This window comes from Ictidomys tridecemlineatus, unplaced genomic scaffold (genome assembly GCF_052094955.1).
Source record: "Ictidomys tridecemlineatus isolate mIctTri1 unplaced genomic scaffold, mIctTri1.hap1 Scaffold_444, whole genome shotgun sequence".
Classification (NCBI taxonomy): domain Eukaryota; kingdom Metazoa; phylum Chordata; class Mammalia; order Rodentia; family Sciuridae; genus Ictidomys; species Ictidomys tridecemlineatus.
The window spans coordinates 124,545-143,531 of NW_027522873.1; the positions used below are offsets into that span (position 1 = coordinate 124,545).

The window sequence follows — 18,987 nt, forward strand, 5'->3', positions numbered from 1 at the left end:
TTAAACCCTATTGTAAAGGAGTCACTAGCGTGACACAGAGCTGTAGCTATTAAGCCAGCAAAGAGAATGAGGTGCAATCTTAAAAATAACTCATTGTGCTGTTGCAGTGGCACACACCTGTAATCCTAGCTGCTCAGGAGGCTGTGCAGGAGTTTCCCAAGTTCAAGTGCAGCCTCAGCAACTTAGCAGGACCCTGTCTCAGAAAGGGCTGGGCAAACATACAATGCTCTTGATTTGTTGATTATACATATCCTTTGATTAAAGTCCAAACATAACGAGTCTTTAGAGACATTTTGTATCAGAAAAAAATAAACTTTTCTTTTGCAAGTTGCTAGATAATGTAGAAATTTGGTACAAAAAAAACAAAATGCAAAAAAATGTGTATGTATTTATAGTGAATAGGATTGCCTGAGGCGCGTAATACTTGTTTATTTAATGTGTGCCCTTGCAGACAATTTTACATGTTTGTATGACAGGACATACATGTATGTGTGAGTGTGTGTGTGTGTGTGTGTGAGAGAGAGAGAGAGAGAGAGAGTGTGTGAGAGTGTGTGTGTGTGTGTGAGTGAGAGAGAGAGAGAGAGAGGGGAGAGAGAGAGAGAGAGAGAGAGAGAGAGAGAGAGAGAGAGAGAGAGAGAGAGAGAGAGTATGTGTGTGTCTTTTATATACAAAAGAGGCTGAAATATCTATCCAGGCAGAATATGTGATCAGACCCAAGCCTGTGCAGGGAGTTGGGTGACCATTAACTTATGCTGATCTGATGGGTCACAAGTCCCAATGTGTATCACCCACACTTCAGTCAGCAACAGCAGCCAATCTCCCAACTGTAGCAGCATTAGTTAGTTTCCCTGCACACTCTGTGTTCCTGACATCACAGTGCTGTAAGTTGGTGGCCCTCGTTAAGCAAAGTCATATTTGCAAAATAGCATTATTTGTTTTTAAAGCTTTTAAAGACATGGTTTTCTTGGGGGGAAAAAAAAAGGCTTGGGACCCAGCTCAGTGGTGGATTGCTTGCATCGATGTGGGAAGCTATGGGTTCCATCCCCCGCACCACAGAACAAACTCAAAAAACCCTCAATCCAAGAGAAGGCAGAAAAAGAGGAGAAGGGGAACAAGGAACAGGCGGCCCCAAAGAGAAGCCTGGGAAGTTCAAAGCAGCCGTTCCTAGACCGCACTAAGTGCAAGCCCTCTGAACACCTGTGCACATCCTGTCAGCGCACTGTGCTGTGTTCTGTTGAGCTTAACTTTGTCCTCCTGGTGTTCCCCTTCAGGGTCTGTCCACTTCTGGCAGCAGGCTGGTCCCGTCTCCACCTCTCCCCGCAGTTCTCAAGTATTTTAATGTTCTGCCGTACAGTGCGTGCTCCCTGAGTATGGTACATCTTGGAGAACTGTCCCATCATCATTCAGGTGGTGTCCCTCTATATGATTGGCAGTTTTCCTTGCACGTAGTTAATATAGTCTGAGCTTCATACAGTGACTACTGCTTTCCTTCACTAGAGTTGGTCCCGTGTTTCCCTCTTCAACACTTCACTCTTAATCTACGGTGGTCCCCTCGTACCCACGGTTCAGCTCGCCAAGGTTTCAGGTACTTGTGGTCAACTGCAGTCCCAAACTGTTAAGTGGAAAATTCCAGAAATAAAAAAAATTCCTAAGTTTTAAATTATATTTCATTGTGTGTAATGCTATGAAGTCTCGCACTGTCCCCCTGAGGTATGAATCGTCCCTTTGTCCAGTGTGTCAACACTGTATACGCTCCCTGCCTGTTACTCACTCTTGGTAGCCATCTTGGTTATCAGATGGACTGTTGCAGTATTACTGCTGACACTCACATACCCCTGATTTTACTTAAAGCTTAAGGGGAGCGATGGTGGGAAGTTTATTGAATTATGTTAAAATTATTCTATTTTACTATTAGTTACCATTGTCAATCTCCTCCTGTGCCTAATTTATAACAGTCATAAGAATGTAGATATAGGGGGAAACAGTGTATATAGGGCTCAGTGCCATCTGCAGCTCAGGCATCCACTGGGAGTCTCGGGATGTATCCCTGGGTGGGGGTACTACTGTATATTTTAAGTGGACTTCTAGACACCAAAGGGTTGGAACCTGTTTTTTGAACCCCTCTGATAATCTCTGATAATTGGTACGTTTAGGCCCCTGACATATAATGTGATTATTGATCCAGTTGAAATAGCATCTGCTGTGCTTGGTACCGTTCTGTGTAATTGCCCTGGTTCTTTGTGCCTGTTTTTGTCTGTCTCTTCTTTTCCTGCCTTTTGATTCCATCTACTCACATTTCTCAGCACACCTGTTATACTTCTTTTTAAAAACCTTTTTTAGTGGTTGTAGTGTATACTGATAACTAACCCAGGTCCACTTTCGGATGACACTGCCGGGTCAAGACTGGTGTCAGTACCTCACAGCAACAAAGCATTCCTGGTGCTTCTGCCACCCCGCGTCACACTGTCATCTCACATGTACATATACAGTTCTCATCGAGGACATTTGTTAATTTTGTTCTGAACAAACTTATCCAAGAAAACTTAAGTTGTTATTCTTTTCTATGTAAGTCTCTTTCTGGCCGGGATCATGGTCCTTTTCTTTTAAAGGACTTCTTTTATCATTTCTTGCCAGGCAGCTTCCTGGTGACACAGTCCCTCCGTGGTGTGTCTGAGAGTCTCTATTTCTCTTCACTCTGAGGCTGAGTTTTCAGGACATGGCTGTAGGTTGGGGGGCTTTCACCTCAACACTTCTAAGTGTTTTGCTCCACGCTCTTCCTTGAATACTTTCTGAGCAGTTGGATATATTGTGTCTCTGTTCCCAGAGGCAGGGCTTCTTCCACTGGCCCCTTTAGGGTGTGTGTGTTTGATGGTGGTTCTGTTTTGGTGTTGGCTTGGCTTTCTCTTGGTGCTGCAGTTTGGATTCCTGGAGGCTGAGGCTGGGTGGAGTTGTTTTGTTGTTCCTTCTGCTTGAAGTTCTCTGAGCCACTTTGATTTGGTACTAATTTGGGAAGTTCTCCTCTTCCGTGGATTCCCATCTTGTCTACATGACACCTCTTATCTTCCCACAGTTCTTAGATGTTGGTTCTTTCTCTCCCTGTCTCCCTCCCCCTCAGCCTCTCGCCCTCTCCCTCTCCCTCTCCTCCTTTCCCTCTCCATCTCCCCCTCTCCCCCTCTACCTCTCCCTTCTCCTCCCCCACTCCTCTGCTTGTCTCCCTTTCTCTCTCCCTGTCTCCCTCTCCCTTGTTGCCCCCTCCTTCTCTCTCTCTCTTTCCCTCTCCCTCTCCATCTCCCTCTCCCTGTCTCCCTCATCTCCCTCTCCCTCTCCCTCTCCCTCTTCTCCCTCTCCCTCTCCCTATCTTGCTTTGCTTTCGTGTTTTGGAAGCTGAGACATTCTTTGCTCAGTGGAGTCCAGTATGTTAATGAGCTCATCAAAGCTCTTCCTCATTTGTGTCCCACCATTTTGTGTCTCCATCTCTTTCTGCCTTGTCCCCTCTGCTGGTGCCTGTTCTCTGTCTTTCCATGAGAGCCCTTGGCAGGTTAGTCGTGGTTGTTTGAGGGGTTCCTGGTCTGAGTGTCCCAGCATCCCTCCTGGTGGGAGTCTAGTGTCCGTGCTTGCTCCTCTCTCAGGCCTTTGCCTTTTAGTCTGCCTTGTAACTCTAGCACTGGGGAAGGGAGCTCGTGGAAATAGGCCTTGAGGAGTGTCCAGGAGTGGGAGGCAAGCTTTCTGTGGCCCCTCCAGCGGGTCCCTGTCTCCTGAGCCTGCATCCTGGGCTGGGAATGTCCCTAGTGCTTCTCCCTGTTGCCCTCTTAGGTGGAACAGCAGGACTCAGGGTGCTGGAGCTGGTTGCCTGCCTTCCCCCAGGTGACACAGGCTCTGGTGATTCCCAGTTGTTCAGACTCTGATAAAGCAGTTTCTCTAGAGGGCAGCCTTGTTAGGAACAGAATGCTCTGGCATATGTCAGAAAGGTCCAGAAACATGAGGAACCTGGAGACAGTCTCAGTGGGAACACTGAACTCCTGCAGCTGAAACCCACAAAGGTGGAGGGCCCCTGTGATCTGGCGGTGGTTCTGAGTTTTTCTTTTTCTTTTTTCTGTTTCTTTTTTCTTTTCTTTTTTTTTTTTTTTTTTTTTTTGGTACTGGGGGTTAAACTCAGGACATCACTCTGCAGAACAAGCTCTGCCCACTGGGTTCCCTCCCTGGAGTTTTCAATATTCAACTTGCCTACTGAGCCTCCAGAAATCCATCAATTACAACCTGCCTTTGCCAAGACTAGTATACACATTTTCATAGCAGCTTTGTTTATAGACAAGAACTGGAAACAGTGTAGATGTCTATCAGCAGGTGAGTGGATGCAGACTCCCCAGGCCCACCTTATGAGACAGTTGATCACTCAAAAATAGGAAAGGGTGAGCTATTGGCACTTAACCTTGATGATGCTCAAAATAATTATGTTGAAAGAAGCCAGATTTAAAAAAAAAAATAAAACATGCTGTATGATTCCGTTTATTGAAACTTCTAGAAAGTATATAGTAACAAAAAGCAGATCAGGGGTCACCTGGAGATGTGAGGGGGGATGGTGGAGGTGTGAAGGGATTGCAGAGAGGCAGGAGGAAACTTTTAGGGTGATAGACATGTTGTTTACATTGATTGTGGTGCCCTCACAGCTGATGCATAGTATTGGAACTCAGCAGAGTGTGCTTGAAATGTGCAGGTTGCTGCCCTTCATTGAAACTGTTTTTTGAAATTAGCTACAACCAACAGGGGACAGAGAAGCCCCCAAGTGGTCTCTTCCTTTACTGAAGACTATGATGTAGAAATTGATTGCAGAAGAAATCTCTTTCCTGTCCATGCAATGTTTTGAGCTTATCAGTGCTTAACTCCTGCGTGGCTAAATCGATCCTGCTTCAAATGCTGGGCGAGATCTTCAGGGGTGTAAGTACCACGTAGGCAACATGATGCCAAAGCGAGGTCTGTGCCCCCAGATGCAGGTCCCTTCCCTCATGCATCAATCCTTTGGGGATTCCAAGGCCTTTGGAAAGAAAGTTGAGGGGTCCTGGGAGCAAAGAGGGTTGGGGATGTGCCAAGGGATGAGTAGGAGGTGCGCACTGGGAGGAGGACACTCCACACGGGCCTCCACTGTGCACCCAGTGTTCCACGAGGCTGGTTCAGAGCCAGGGCTGCAGGCCAGGCACATCTGGGAACATTGCAGGTTCAGGGGACTCTGCCGAGCCTAGAGAAGGGGATACTGGTGCTGAGCAGCATATATCAGGGAAATCGGTCGCTCCCACCTGACTGATCCCTTTCCAGGGCAGTCTTGGGGCCCTGCTGCAGGGACACCCAGTGAGGATGCTCGAGGAAACCTTTCTGTCCAGGAACGGGGTGGGGCTGGTGAGGGCTGGGGTCCTAGGGCGAGCTGGCTGCAGCTTTTTACCTGAAGTCCCCCTGTCCCGCCCCTTGATGATCCTCCTGGAGTCGGGCCCCAAGTGACTTCTCCCTTGGCAGCCTTTGGGAGGCACCGAGGAACTGTCTGGGGCCCTGTCCCTGAGGGCCACAGGGCTTTCAGTGTTTGCTGACTTGAGTCTTGGGGAGTTTGTAAGGAGGACTCCAGCCCTCCACCTCTACCCACCGACATCCAATGGATGGCTAAAGGCAGAATTAGAAGGGCAGCATCTCTGCCTCAATATATGGCCCATCCATCCCCTTTGCCTGAGTCACCTTGGATTTGTTACTGGACCCTGCTGGCTTCATCAGTGCCCACCAGCACAAGGAACAGGAAAAAAAAAAAAAAAGAAAGAAAAAGGAAAAAATCAAGAACTTTGATCAAACTGGGGAGAAGCAGCCAGAAGGCTTGGAAGAAGCCCCTGACCCACAGAAGTGGTTACAGTTTATAGAAACAAAACCCAAGTGATCTACATACGTGAATTTCCTTGGCCTGAAGAAAAGCAAAAATGGGAAAAACACAGAAAATGCCTAGGCAGATGGCCTGTGCCCAGGCCTGAGGAAGGGCAGGACCCATCTTAGCTTTCCTGGCTCCTGAGGTGGGAGTAGGGTTGCAGCCCGTCTCTATTTTCAGCAGAAGAAAGTTGCTCTTAATTCAGAATCCAGACCCCCATCCCCATGCAGTCTGTTTCATGTCCCAGGAACAAGGTCTGATTGATGTGCATCTGAGAGCCAAAGCAGGTGACACAGCTCTCCTGACAAGGCACCACCTGGCCAATCCTGGGAAGATGGACAGACCTCAACTGGTCAGGACCACCTGCTTTGGCAGCTGTGCAAAGCCCAAGCCCTTGCCCTCATTCCCCTCTCTATAAAAGCTCCAAGTCATTGTCACCCCCTGAAAACAGGCTAAGATGTGGGTCCCCTGCCTTCCCCGTGTGGCTGCACTGATAAAAGTTCCTTTCCTGCTGGGCATGGTGGTGCATGCCTGCAATCCCAGAGATTCTCGGGAGGCTGAGGCAGGAAGATCACTTGAGGTCAACCTTGGTGATTTTGTGAGACCCTCAGCAATGTAGCAAGACCCCTTCTCAAAACAAGAATAAAAAGGATTGGGGTGTGCTCAGTGGTAAGGCACCCGGGTTCAATTCCTAGTCCTTTACCTGGAGCTGAAGCTCCCTTCCTCCTTTTCTTTTGCGGGTTAAAGCTTCCCCTATGCATTCAGTGTCATTGGACTTGGAGTTATCATTGACCCAACTCAGAAGTTCCCATCTCTGGTATCTCCACCTCCTCTTGGTACTGGGGATTGGACCAGGGGCTCTGCCACTGAGCTACATCCTCAGCCCTTTTAATTCTTTATCTTAAGACAGTGCCTCAATAAGTTGCTAAACCTGGCCTCAAACCCACAATCCTCCTGCCTCAGCCTCCTGAGTCACTCTAGCACAGGTGGGTGCCACTGTGCTCGGCCTGTGGTTGCATTTGGATGCAGTCCAAGCTGCTGCAGGTTTGAGGAATGTTCTGTGGGCATCTATATAACAGTACCTGGACGGGGGTGCTTTCTGCAGGGGGCGCCAGACCCTCTCGCTGTTTTTTTCTGTGGATGTCTGCCTGGCCTGTAGTGGGGTGGTCACAGGACATTCAGGAGAGATCTAGGGCACTGGGCAGTGCCCTCCATCCAGCAGGTGACCTGGCAGGAAGAGCCCTTGCAGCAGGGAAGTGGGGTGGCACTCTGTAGGTGAAAGCACAGAGGTCTCTGATGACTAGTGACTAACAATGTGAAGCAGAAACATCCCATGAACTTCATGTTCAAGTACAAAGCTGGCTAGGATGACTGGGTGGCATTGCAATCTCCTGAAGGTCCTTCTTGGATTCATACAAAAAGAGAGAGCGAGGGACTAAGGGGCAGGAAGGAAACACAACTTTTTCAAACACTGAGATCTGGAGTCCAGCTCCTGCCATGTAGTCAGTGAATGAATGGATAATAATTGTTTTTACGGGACCATGTGACCTGGGGCTGCTCGGCTTCCTGTGGGCCCTCAGCATCCCTATGTATAAAGCAGGGGCACAGACCAAGGGTGCTGTCAGCTTTCTGTTGCTGTGACAAAGCATCTGAGAGAATCCCCTTAAAAGGAAACAGGGTTTCTTTTGGCTCACGGCTGCATAGGTCTCAGTCCATGGCACCTTAGCCCTGTTGCTTTGGGCCTGTGGCAGCACAGTAGGACATCCTGGCAGCTGGAGCACATGACAGAGGAGGCTGCTCATCTCTGGGTAACTGGGAAGAGGGTGGGTAGGACTGGGCTGGGTCCCAATATCCCCCTCAAGGTCACACCCCTAATGATCTCATTCCTTCCAGGAGGCCCCACCTACTAAAGTTTCCATTATGTCCCAAGGGCCACAGGCTGGTGACCAAGCCTTTAGCACATGGGCAATGGGGACATTTGACATCCAAACCACAATACCAAGTGATCATTAGCTGGGGGCTAACCCCTGGTCTCCGGGCCAACCCCTCCCCACAGCCCAGGCCTGGGGAGATTGACTGCATTCTGCAGGACACCCACTGCAGGCAGCTGCCTCAGCCCAGGGAAGTCCTTAGCAGAGGCTCTTTTATTTCACGGGGGGTGGTACCAGTGATTGATCTCAGGGATGCTTGACCACTGAACCCCATCCCCAGCCCAATTTTGAATTTGATTTAGGCTCAGGGTCTCACTGATTTGCTTAGTGCCTTGCCATTGCTAAGGCTGATTTTGAAATTTTTGATCCTCCTGCCTCAGCCTCCCGAGGTGCAGGGATTCCAGGAGTGCACCACTGCGTTGGCCAAGGGGCTCCTTTTGGGCAGTGGGGTTTCCTTGGAGAGAAAGCTGACCCTGTCCTGGGGTCATCCCTGATTTGCCCACACAGCAAAGCTTTGTTACTTTTTCTTTTCTCTGGAGGGCAACTCAATTCATACCTAGTAAACATAGCCCCACAGGTTCTCTGATTAAGAATAGTGCAGAGCTGGGGGGCAGTGGTACATGCTTGTAATCCCAGACACTCTGGAGGCTGAGGCTGGAGGATGGCATGTTTGAAGCCAACCTTAGCCATTTAGTGAGGCTCTGAGCAACTCAGTGAGACTCTGTCTGTAATGAAGTATTTTAAAAAGGGCTGGGGATGTGGCTCAGTGGTAAAGCACCCCTTGGTTCAACCCCTGGTACCAAAAGAGAGAGAGAGAGAGAAGTGAAGAAATAAGGGAAATCAAAACTCAAGCTAAGATCTTAACCCTGCAAACGCAGCTGGTAGAGAAACGTGCTGAATTCAGGGCTATGAGGATTCACCTCACCAAGACTCAGGTAGCAAATGCTCTCCAAACCTGTCACCCTCAGGGCTGGGTGAGCTCTGCGGTAGAGCACTTGCCTAGCATGTGCAAGGCCCTGGGTTCAATGCCCAGTGCGGCAACAAAAAGAATTTCAAAACCCCATGTGATCTTCAGGTTTAGGGAGAGCAGTCAGAGCAGCTGTCTGCCCCAGAGACTGGGCCTGGGAGGATGCCAGGGGGCTCATCAAAGGTCCGGGGAATTGCCACCAGTGCGGCCAAGGTCACTCCTAGATGGCAAAATGAAACCTGTGAGCCACGTTTTCTGTGACTCTCAGGAATCCCTTCCACACCTCTGTCCTTAAAACAGGGAAGAGTAATAATGTCACTCAGTCCCTTTGTAGTGCTGGGACCACAGTGGTCTTTAGAGGAGATCTCATGGCTGCCCTGGGTCACCCCCTGCTTCACATCCCCTTGGTGACCAGTGGTCTCTTCCCACCTGAATGCTGTCCAGACCCGACTCCTGGGGTGCAAGCCTTCCCCTCCACCCTTTACCAGTGCTCACCAGCTGCCCTGGGGCATGGGAGGCTGTGACCCAGGCTTGGGTAGGGCTTCCCCCTTAGCCAGAGCCGTCCTGAGAGCCCCAGGCTGCAGCCCCAGCCTGGAAGTGGCTGCCTGGAACAGAGCAGGAGGTTGCTCCCTGTGGCCCCTCTGGCCCCTCTCTTCCTCCTGTGGAAGGAGCATGTGAGGAATGGCTTGTCCTTAACCCTGTGCAGAAGCTTCCAAAGAAACCGCTTCAAAGCCCTGGAGCAGGGGAGGGTTTTGAAAGGTTTGTGGAGCCATCTGAGAAGAAATGGCAGAACTTCAGAGATGAACAAGAGAGCAGGAGTTCCAAGCCTCTTTCGATGGAGTTTCTAGCAAAACAGGATGTTGGTTGCAGGAGCCAGATGCAAGCCAGGCTCAGATGACCCCATGGAGTACCATCAGGCGACCAATGGCCACTTGAAAACTGTATCGTAAAAGAGCTTCCAGTCCTGAAGCGCAAACTATGCCAGGGGCCTCCAGGCTAAATGACAGAAGCAGGCACACAATGACACATGGCCTGTGACCTCACTCATGGAGAGTATAATACAGATGTACCATAGAAGTAGAAAACATTATTGTGACCAATATTTTCATAATGATGATTGTTAGGATGGCCTTTCATGTTGGTTGTGATAATTGACAGCTGTCATTTTACAAATAATGTTGATCAAACGCTCCCTCTGGGCCATGCTCTAGGCCAGCCACTCTACCTGCCTTGCCTACCTGATCCTCACAGTGTCCCCAAGAAGCCAACACAACAAACCAGAAAGCACAATGTCCCTGCTAGCAAGTGCAGGACCTAAGTCTTGAACCCAGACACAGAGACCAACCAAATTCAATGAAATATTTACTGGAATACTGGTAGAAATCTAGGAGAAGAGGCTGTGGCCTAGAAATGGGGAGGGTTGGCTTCAATCCTCAAAACCCAAAGCTGTCAAGATGGTTCAATTGACCATCCACGTTAGAAACTACTCTCCAACGAAATATGCCCCAAACATTGTCAAAACAGAGGGACCGATTGGGAGGAAATGGCAACCCAGTAGAACAGGAGGCACGAGGAGAAACACAGATGAGCACTATGCACGGGAGGAGGTCACTGGAACACAGCTGGCAAGAAGATGAACACAGGCTCAAATGATGTGTTTTATTTATTTATTTTTTACCCAAATTAAGGATGTTGATAATATGTGCTGGGAGGGGATAGGAAGATAAGCTTTTTTCATACACTTTGGAGGCACATTTAACATTATCCATGAAACTTAAAAAATGCACGAACGCTATGCTCCCTACAACACAGAAATTCAGGTCTTGGGACGTGCCCTGGGAAGCTCCCAGAAGGAAGTTCATTTCAATGCCGTGTTAAATTATAAGACGTGTACAATGCAATGGCCATTGGCAGGAAGTCTGTGGCCACAGTGAATAAGGAGGCACGTGCTGACTGCAAGTTCTTAGGACCTGTGGGTGGAAAGAAGACCCTGGACCACATGTTTCAGCTGTGGGACACAGACACAGCCCTGAACATAGGCTGGTCCAGCGGCACTGTGCATCTCTCCAGATCCACACGGTGTGGAAACCGCAGCCATCACTTGGCTTTAGGGACAGTAGCTGAGGTGATTTTCTTTTCTGAGAGATAGGGGACCACGGGTGACTCCCTAATAGACAGATGACCAGAGCCACCTCTGGGGAGAGTCTGGGCCAGGAGGTGATGGGAGAAGAGGAATTCGATCATCTGTTTCCATTTTTCTGTGATTTGGTTCAAGTGGTAAAGCCCTGCTATTTATTAATTAATGGATCAAATAGGTTCATCATTGTTTTAGAGTACAATTAGGTGCCTTCAAACTTTAGGCTACATGGGCACATTTGAGAACGGTTCCAGCCATTCTCTCATCCTTTGGGTCATTCCCCTCCTATGTCCTGTGAGACATTTTCTATGTGAGGCTTGAAGAAGAAGAAGAAGAGAATATTCTGTAAAGAAAACCTTATGATCTGTGCATTATAAAATTGAATGGGTTCATTCAGAAATCAGAAGTTCTATTGAAAGCTCTTTGCATGAGGCAAATAAAACTTATTTTTAGGCATCCTGGTGAAGACAAGGTTTTATCTTTTTGTCTCATGTCTGTGTTTTTCTTTTTATTTGTTAGAATGAAATCCATAGGTTGGCAGACCATTCTATCAGATGTGTACCTAGATGACATTTCAATTACCCACTTTTACATGGTAGACATTTTGTACATGAACACTGCCTGTCTGCAACTTTTTTTAAAACAGGACTGGGCTCAGGAGCCCAAATACCAATGTTAGCTGGAACATGTTCTCCAGTTTGGCCTATCTGTCAGTATTCCCTGAGGTCATCTGTTCCATGAGCTTCGTTACTCCTGCTCCCTCACCAGCTTTCATAGAAACCACATGCTGTCTATGAGTCAGAGACACCAATCTCACAACATAGCATTCTTTGAGTATCCAAAGTCCCACTTTTCACTTCGCCATGCCTGACATTGTCGGTAATATTTACCGGCAAATGTGAGATTTTCAAAGATCCAATTCTATGTGCTCCTTTCTCAAAGAGCCTTAGGCAGGGCTATAGCATACATAAATATGAAGGAAAGGCCTAGTTTTTAAAATGTCATCCATCGAATAGTTGACACATATCTGAGATATTTTTTTATTTTGGAGGAGGTATTATTTAATAGGGAAATCCAACAGCTACATGATAGTGAAATGAGAAGTCTTGCATCCATTTTATTCTTTGTGATGATTTTGATGAGTAAGGATAAGATACTTCCTTGTTCCAATGAAGATGTTGCCCACTTCTGTGAATGGATGCACCGTGTCACCCACTACTTGCATATCTGCATGTTGTGCTTGACATTACCATCGTACTCGGCAGGTGGCAGAAAGTCAATACTGAAGTTCAGCTCTGGTGTTCTAGCAGCTGTGCTGCAGATCCTTGGTGTGCCACCTTGTGCAATCCATGCTGCTCTGTTCATGTTCCTATTGACTTCCTGGTGATGAGCATCATGGTCTCCTGGTCTTGAGAATGGCCAAGCATTTCTCTGTGAATGTGGAAGGTGGGCATGTGGAAGGCTTCAGGGAGGAGGGATCATTGATCATGTACTCTAATCCATGTGCCTGTTTAATGACCTGTTTTTCTTCTTGGGTTTTAAGGGAGACACTGCCCTCAAACACTTCTGTGCAGCTGGGAATGCAGGCTTCTGCTTCACCTTGAAGGAAGCATTCATGAATCCTTTCCAGAAGACATGAGAAGAGAGAGTGAGCCTCTGGTAACATGCAGGTTCCTTGCATTGCCCATGGGCTAGAGGAGAGAAGAGTTGCTTCATGAGATTTGATCCCCTTTTTCCTGAAAAGTTCCACACGGAGGTGAGTCCCCAGCATGTTTAGACATCATTTCAGACATCTTTGTTGATGGAAATGAATCACACCCCCTGATGATGTGGAAGAGCTGAAGATGGGTTTGCTATGAATTTTCTATTTCATTTCTCAGGGCCTGAGTCAAGCCAGCCATTGTGCTGTCAGCGCATGAGCTGCTGGTCAAATGTGAGGAAGTGGTCTTGCTTTATGAAAACACCATCCTGAGTCAGTGAGCCAGAGGCAGCCTGCAGTCCCTGTTTTCCTGTAAAGGCAGATTGCTGTGGATGGCCTCTGGCCTCATAATGCAGCCCTGCTCAGAGTAGGGGATTGAGGGTCCAGGCAGATCCCAGTTCCTTTTGACCTTTATTGCCATTGGGCCACCCCAGGGTCCTTGGACTCTACCTGGTCTTCTGGCCTGGGTCAGGGCATGTGAGGTTTGGAATCCCCCTCTGTGGCAGGATCCCAGGCCCCCCAGCCACTTGAGGGCAGCACATCCTTCCCTAATTGTGTTAGAGGGGGAGGATTCTCCCGCCCATCCTCATCCATGCTCATCCCTCATTTTGTAGCTTCGCACCTTAGGACCTTTATTCATTGACTTACGCTAAGATGAGTCAATCAGCAGTCTCCCAAGGGTTTACATTGTGGTAATTGACACCGAACATCTGTTTTGTAATTAAACCATTTTGGAGGACACAGTTGAGTGGCATTAAGCATGTTCATGTTGGTGTATAGGCGTCACCACCATGCATCTCCAGAAGTCACGTGGACATACTCTTGCCATCAATGCAGAATTCTAGTGCCCTTGAGGCCCAGGAAAAGAACATTGTACTTTATCTTTTTATGAACCTGATAATTGAGAATCTGAGATAAGTGAAATCCTACAAAATTTGCCTTTCTCTGGACACGATCATTTTCAAGGGATGCAGTTCACCCCCACTCGTGGGCATATCAGGTCCACTGCTAACTCGGCGGGTGTTTCAATTGCACTCTCGGTGACGGTGGTGACTGTGTGCACATGAGCTGTGTGTCCAGCTCAGATCCCAGGATCTAGGGTCTTTGGTTCCACGCAGCCTATAGGTTGCCTGTTCCTCCAGGTGTCTGCAGGCCAGTGGCACGAAGGCCCTGGGCCTGGTGGTTTCTTTAGGTGAGTGCAATACGTGTCCACAGTGTGGTGGGACATGATGGACTATAAATAGAAGCAATGCCTGGATACTCCTGGGATCTCAGTAGGCTCAGCCTGTGTGCTGAGAATTGTTGTGACCTCCTAATTAATGGAACCCCAGAATCCCAGAGAAAAGGGCAAGTCCAGAGCAGTGGAACCTCACTGTCTCTGAGAGAACTTTTGGGGTGGGGGGCCGGGATACATTGATGTGAGGACGCTGATGCAGAGTCACGTGCTCCGAATCCAGGTAGAGGTGCTCAGGAACAGCCTGGGCTGGCACGTGGGTTCCCCACCTGCACACCTGTGGAACATCTCGGGGCTCTGATTAGCACAGCAGCCTGACCACGTGAGGGCATCTGCTGTCTCTGCGTACAGTGAGCTGGGTTTTCTTCACGTCCCTCAACAATTCCACATAACACCAGCTCTGAACCCAGAGTCCTGGGCACTTAGTTGAGGCTCCATCAGCTCCCACCTCTCTCTACCTGACAGAGCCCTCCTGGCTCCCTCTGCACTCATTACATTGAAGATGAAACCCTGGAGGGTGGGACTTCCCGTCATCCAGAAGTTCCCAAACACATTCCACTGTTCCTGGAACTCAAATGGTTGGGGGGGCCACAAGCACCCTGGAATCCATGTGTGGGAACCATGGTAGTATAATCAAGAAACAGGAAGGAGAGGGGTTGGACTGATCAGTACAGATGGCAGGGCCTAGTACAGAGTGGAACGGAGAGTTCTCACCCGGGGTGATTGTTGTGATGTGCACAAATGCTCTGCTGGTGCTGGGGTGCCCGCATGGTTTCTGGGGTCTTGAAAGGCTACAGATGCCCACAGAGTGTTCTCAGATGCACAGTGGGAGGCCCGTTGCAATATGTACATGTGGAAGAAGTAGGAGACCCCCTTAGTGTGGAGGTGCCATCTAGAAGGCAGCCTCACTTCTCTGAAAAAGTTGATTGGAAAAAAAGGGTCCGTACCTGTGCCCAAAGGGCCATATATGCTCCTGGAAGTTGGTGGTGGAAATAGTTCTCCATCCATTAATCACTCCCTCACTCACTAATGTCCTTGTGTCCTTGAGAAAGGCTCTCCCTGTCCTGGTTTTCCTGAATAGAAATCCTCTTGCCTCTTGGGTGAATAGGGTTATGGGTTGTGCAGAGGGTGGTGGTTTACTGAGCATCTTAGAGACTGTCCTTTATGGAGCCTAATGATCCCAACTGGGGAATGAGGCCAGGGTCCTAACTGTGGTTAGTGTGAGGACACCATGGGTTCAGAGAGGGAAAGAAGGACAAGGGAATCTCAGATGTCCCTTCATGGCCCCTGGAGTTAGAGGACTTACCCCTTTGCACCTGGGATCAGGAGACCTCATTTCCTCGAGGACACGCACACTCAGACGTTAATCTTGAGTGTGGGTTCCTTTCTGGGGTCCAGGGCTGTTGTTAGCCACCAGGAATGACAGTGCTCTCCATGCTGAGTGGAGCCAGTTTTTGCCAGGAAAGAGCCCGTGGTCACGCCTTGTGCAAAGCACCCCACGCCAGGGGCTCCCATCCCTACATTCCTGTCCTGAAAGGAAACCACTCAGAGGCAAGGTGGGTCCAACCACCTCCCATGTGTTCACTCATCACTGTGTTCCAGCATCACCCCAGTTCACAGTCCTGATGGGATTGGATGTGGCTCAGAATGTCACCTTCATGAGCTCTACCCTGCCACAGCTGCAGTTCTGCAGTGGGAGAAACTCAAAACCTCAAAACACATGCACATGAAAGAAAAGAGCAAGAGCCAGAGCCCAAACAGGGCCACATGTGGCAAGGACAGCTGGAGTGCCTAGGTTGGGACTCAGAATTATGTCAGTGGGGTGGCATTGCTGCTGACACCAGCGTGATAACAGAGAGCCAGCCCTGCTCATTTTGCGGAGCAGTGTGTTGGGGAAGGCAGAAGAAATTGAGAGGCAGGATTGAGTTTGGCCCTAGGAGGAGGTTGGGTAAAAGGCCAGTGTGAGTTGGAGGGCCTGGGCAGATAGAGAGAGGCCAGGGCACACCCCAAAGCCTGGAGACTGCACTTGATGTCCAGGGTTGTGAAACACCACCTCCCCTCTTACTCACAACTGAGAGCAAGGGGCATTGATGAGTTCAGTTTGTGTGTGGCTGCATCCAAGGTGGCTCGGCTAGGCACCTCTGTTTCCTTGACTCAGGAGGCTGGGAGTCCAGGCTCCACTGAGGCTGGGCTGGGAGGATCGGACTCTGAGTTTATGCCTGTGTTCCTGGTAGGATCCATGTTGGCTGAGCCTCAGTGTTTTTGCAATGAGAGGATGGGTGACTGTCATGTCTTTATCACAGGACACACTTGCTAAATGGATTTGTTTGCTCTGGGGAGGAAAGAGAGAGAAGGGAGTGGTGCTGGAGACAGGGATGCAGACAGGGGTCATAGACTTGGCATAACTCAGTCTTGGAGGTGATATCCCATCACCTGTACCCACTTCAATTCCCATGAATGCAGAGGCTGAGCCCCCTTGAGGTGAGGGGTGAACCGGTTCTGGGCAGCAGGATGCTGTGGTACCTCGGAGTCTCTGTGAGACCCCAACACTAGACACACTTGGCCCTTTTGAAATCTTAGGAGAAGCCTTGGGAAGTTGTATGGCAGAGGGGAGCAGCCTCTGCATCTCAGTCCCCTCCAACTTGCCATGGTGTAGAGAGGGAACTGCAGCCACGATGGGACGGACATTGGCCACGTCCCTGTGTGGGACACAGGCCTGATTGAGTTGGGGTGCATTCTTTGTCTCTGCCCTTCTTGTGATTGTCCCATCTCTACATTTGTGCTTTAGCCACCTGTGAGTCCCATCTCTGGTTTCAGAGAGAATAGAGGGTGTTATGGGCCAATAGACACAATAAACCCTAGAGATTAGATGCTACCCTACTTTCCAGAAAAGACTGGGCACACCATGAGTTGCACAATGATGGGACCAGGGTCCAAAAGCTGCTGAGAGGGAAGGACTGGTTGTGAATGCATTTTTGAAGGCTCCAAGCTGGAACTCTAGTGGCACCAAGCAGGGCAGATGCTGGTGGGGATGTTTGGGTAGTTGTTGGTGAACACCTGCGCACCTGAGATGTTTAGGCATGGAGGAGAAATCAGCAGCTCATAGGGCTTTTGAAAGTGGTCTTATGTGAAAAGAGGCTCAGGTATGGGCACAGGAAATGACATCATTTCCTTGACAATGGATCAAACAGAACATGGAACCCTGGTATCCAGGCACCCACTTAACTGACCAAGCCATCCGAGCTCATTTGGTTGGAGAAACTGGAGGGAGAAGGATGTTCTCCTGTGGTTGCAAACAATGCCGAGCCTCAGGCTCCCAGGAATCTCAGGGGGGCCAACTAGCCCTTTTGTGGATGCACTGGGTGAGGCTTCATCTTAGACGCCAGAGCCTCTGGCGATTGTCGCAGAGGAGCTCAAGAGTAACAGTGAGTAGCACAGGGCAGGTGAGCCCAGCAGGCCCTCTAGTCTGATCCCTGATGAATGGCCCAGGACTCCTATTCTGACTGTGTGTGTGTGGGTGTGTGTGGGTGTGTGTTTGTACTGATGGGAACTGTCCCATTGTGCTTTGACTCTAGTGTATTGGCACAAGTCATTTTTCTGTTTGTCACCATTTCCATTTTAAACCAACATTCTTGGTCCCAACACAGGGTGAAAATGATGAGAACACGGAGGAGCCCTTCAGGGTACAGAGCCTTGAACCTTACAGGCAGGACCAGCTTAGGAATGAGCTCCTGCCTGTCATTTGTGGGAGGAACCTACATTTCAGCGGCAACATGGGGTTAATCTCCTGGGATTCCATCCCCACCCATCAGGTGCTGGATCTCTTGTTCCCAAGGTAAGCACCAGACCACCAAGCCCAAGTGTGTAGCCCCCTCATGCCTGGGTCTTGGGGCTGCCATGTACCTCTCAGGGACCCAAAGGTTTGTGATACCTAATGAGATAGAGGACCACACTCATAGTGGAATGTCAGTCCCGAATGGGACGAGTCCTGGAGGTGCCTGCCACAGCCTTGCAAGGGGAGTGAACTCCGCTCTCAGGCAGAGAAACCATCCTGACTCCAGCTGATCCACAGAGGTCCGTGGAGCAGTCCCCACACACTGGGCACCACAGCTCAATGGTGTGCACTGAGCTCATTCCCAGGTGGACTCAGCGAGGCCAGGTGGTCTTTCTGGTGTGATATTGGCTTTGTGAAGAACGTAGATCTGTGCCAGAGGCGTCTCAAAACTCAGGCCTTGGGAAAAGCACTTTTGGGTTAATAAAGACATGTTAATTTCCATAGTGGGACAGAGCATCCTAGCTGGGACATAGCTGGACAGGGGCTTTGGACATGGCGGCTCCCACACCCAGAGATATGTGGGAATCAGCAGTTTGGGCTCATTCACTGATGAACATGGAGAAAGCACCCACTGTGTGAAGACACGTTTCCAGTCACATTTCATAATTCATTGAAAAATAGGGTGCAAATGACTGCCATTGTGTCCCTTTTCATGGGGGTCAGCCTCAAACCGCAGGTGCCATGAGTACATATCCTACATGTGACTGCATCCCTGACTCCATGGGGCATAAGTGCACGTTGTCCTCTTCAGTGACTATGGTGGACCCCTGGACCAACTTCAACATGGAATGGGCTTGGGGTCAAGAGGGTGGGCTCCTGTTTCCAGAATAGGGACCTGCAAGGTGATTTGACTTGGGAAGGCTGAGGAAAGACTGCTCTCCCCAGTGTAGGGTCAGAGGTTTTCTCTGGAGGCCGTGGTGAAGGCAAGGCCAGGGTTTTGCTGACTCCACACCTTCCTCCCCACAGTGCCTCACCTTCCTTCCTGGGGACCTGGGTGAACCTCTACTCCGAGGCTTCCCATCAGCCTCCAGGCTTTCTGAGTCTGCAGCAGCTGCTATCCATGTGGCTCCTGCTGGGAGGCTTGAACCTGGAACACCAAGCACACCACCTCCTGGCCGCAATTGAAGATGGCAAATCAAGCCAGGCAAAGCCTGAGAGCCAGGCGGACTGTGGTGAGTACCTAAGGGTATATGAGGAAAGGTCCGACTGTTGTCCCACTGCAGGGAGTCTGTATGCCTGGTGTTGGGCTGGAAATTAGGACAAGCCTTTGTCCATTCAGGAAGTGACC

The 18,987-nt window shown here is 49.5% G+C and overlaps 1 protein-coding gene across 15 annotated transcripts in view; it reads left to right on the plus strand.

The window, feature by feature from the left end:
- The window catches only part of LOC144373609 (uncharacterized), a 33,665-nt gene that overhangs the window by 4,018 nt on the left and 10,660 nt on the right, over window positions 1–18,987 (plus strand). For 4 of the 15 annotated variants that reach the window (XM_078036636.1, XM_078036651.1, XM_078036643.1 and 1 more), the window contains 6 exons: window positions 1,272–1,407; window positions 1,498–1,585; window positions 4,157–4,935; window positions 12,475–12,687; window positions 17,512–17,699; window positions 18,666–18,871. In XM_078036636.1, coding sequence (XP_077892762.1) covers window positions 12,646–12,687; window positions 17,512–17,699; window positions 18,666–18,871 — 436 coding nt within the window. In that variant the 5' untranslated portion in view covers window positions 1,272–1,407; window positions 1,498–1,585; window positions 4,157–4,935; window positions 12,475–12,645. Of the gene's footprint in view, window positions 1–1,271; window positions 1,408–1,497; window positions 2,478–4,156; window positions 4,936–12,474; window positions 12,688–17,511; window positions 17,700–18,665; window positions 18,872–18,987 lie in introns of all 15 variants that reach the window. The other 11 variants (XM_078036637.1, XM_078036644.1, XM_078036646.1 and 8 more) reach the window with 7 other exon arrangements.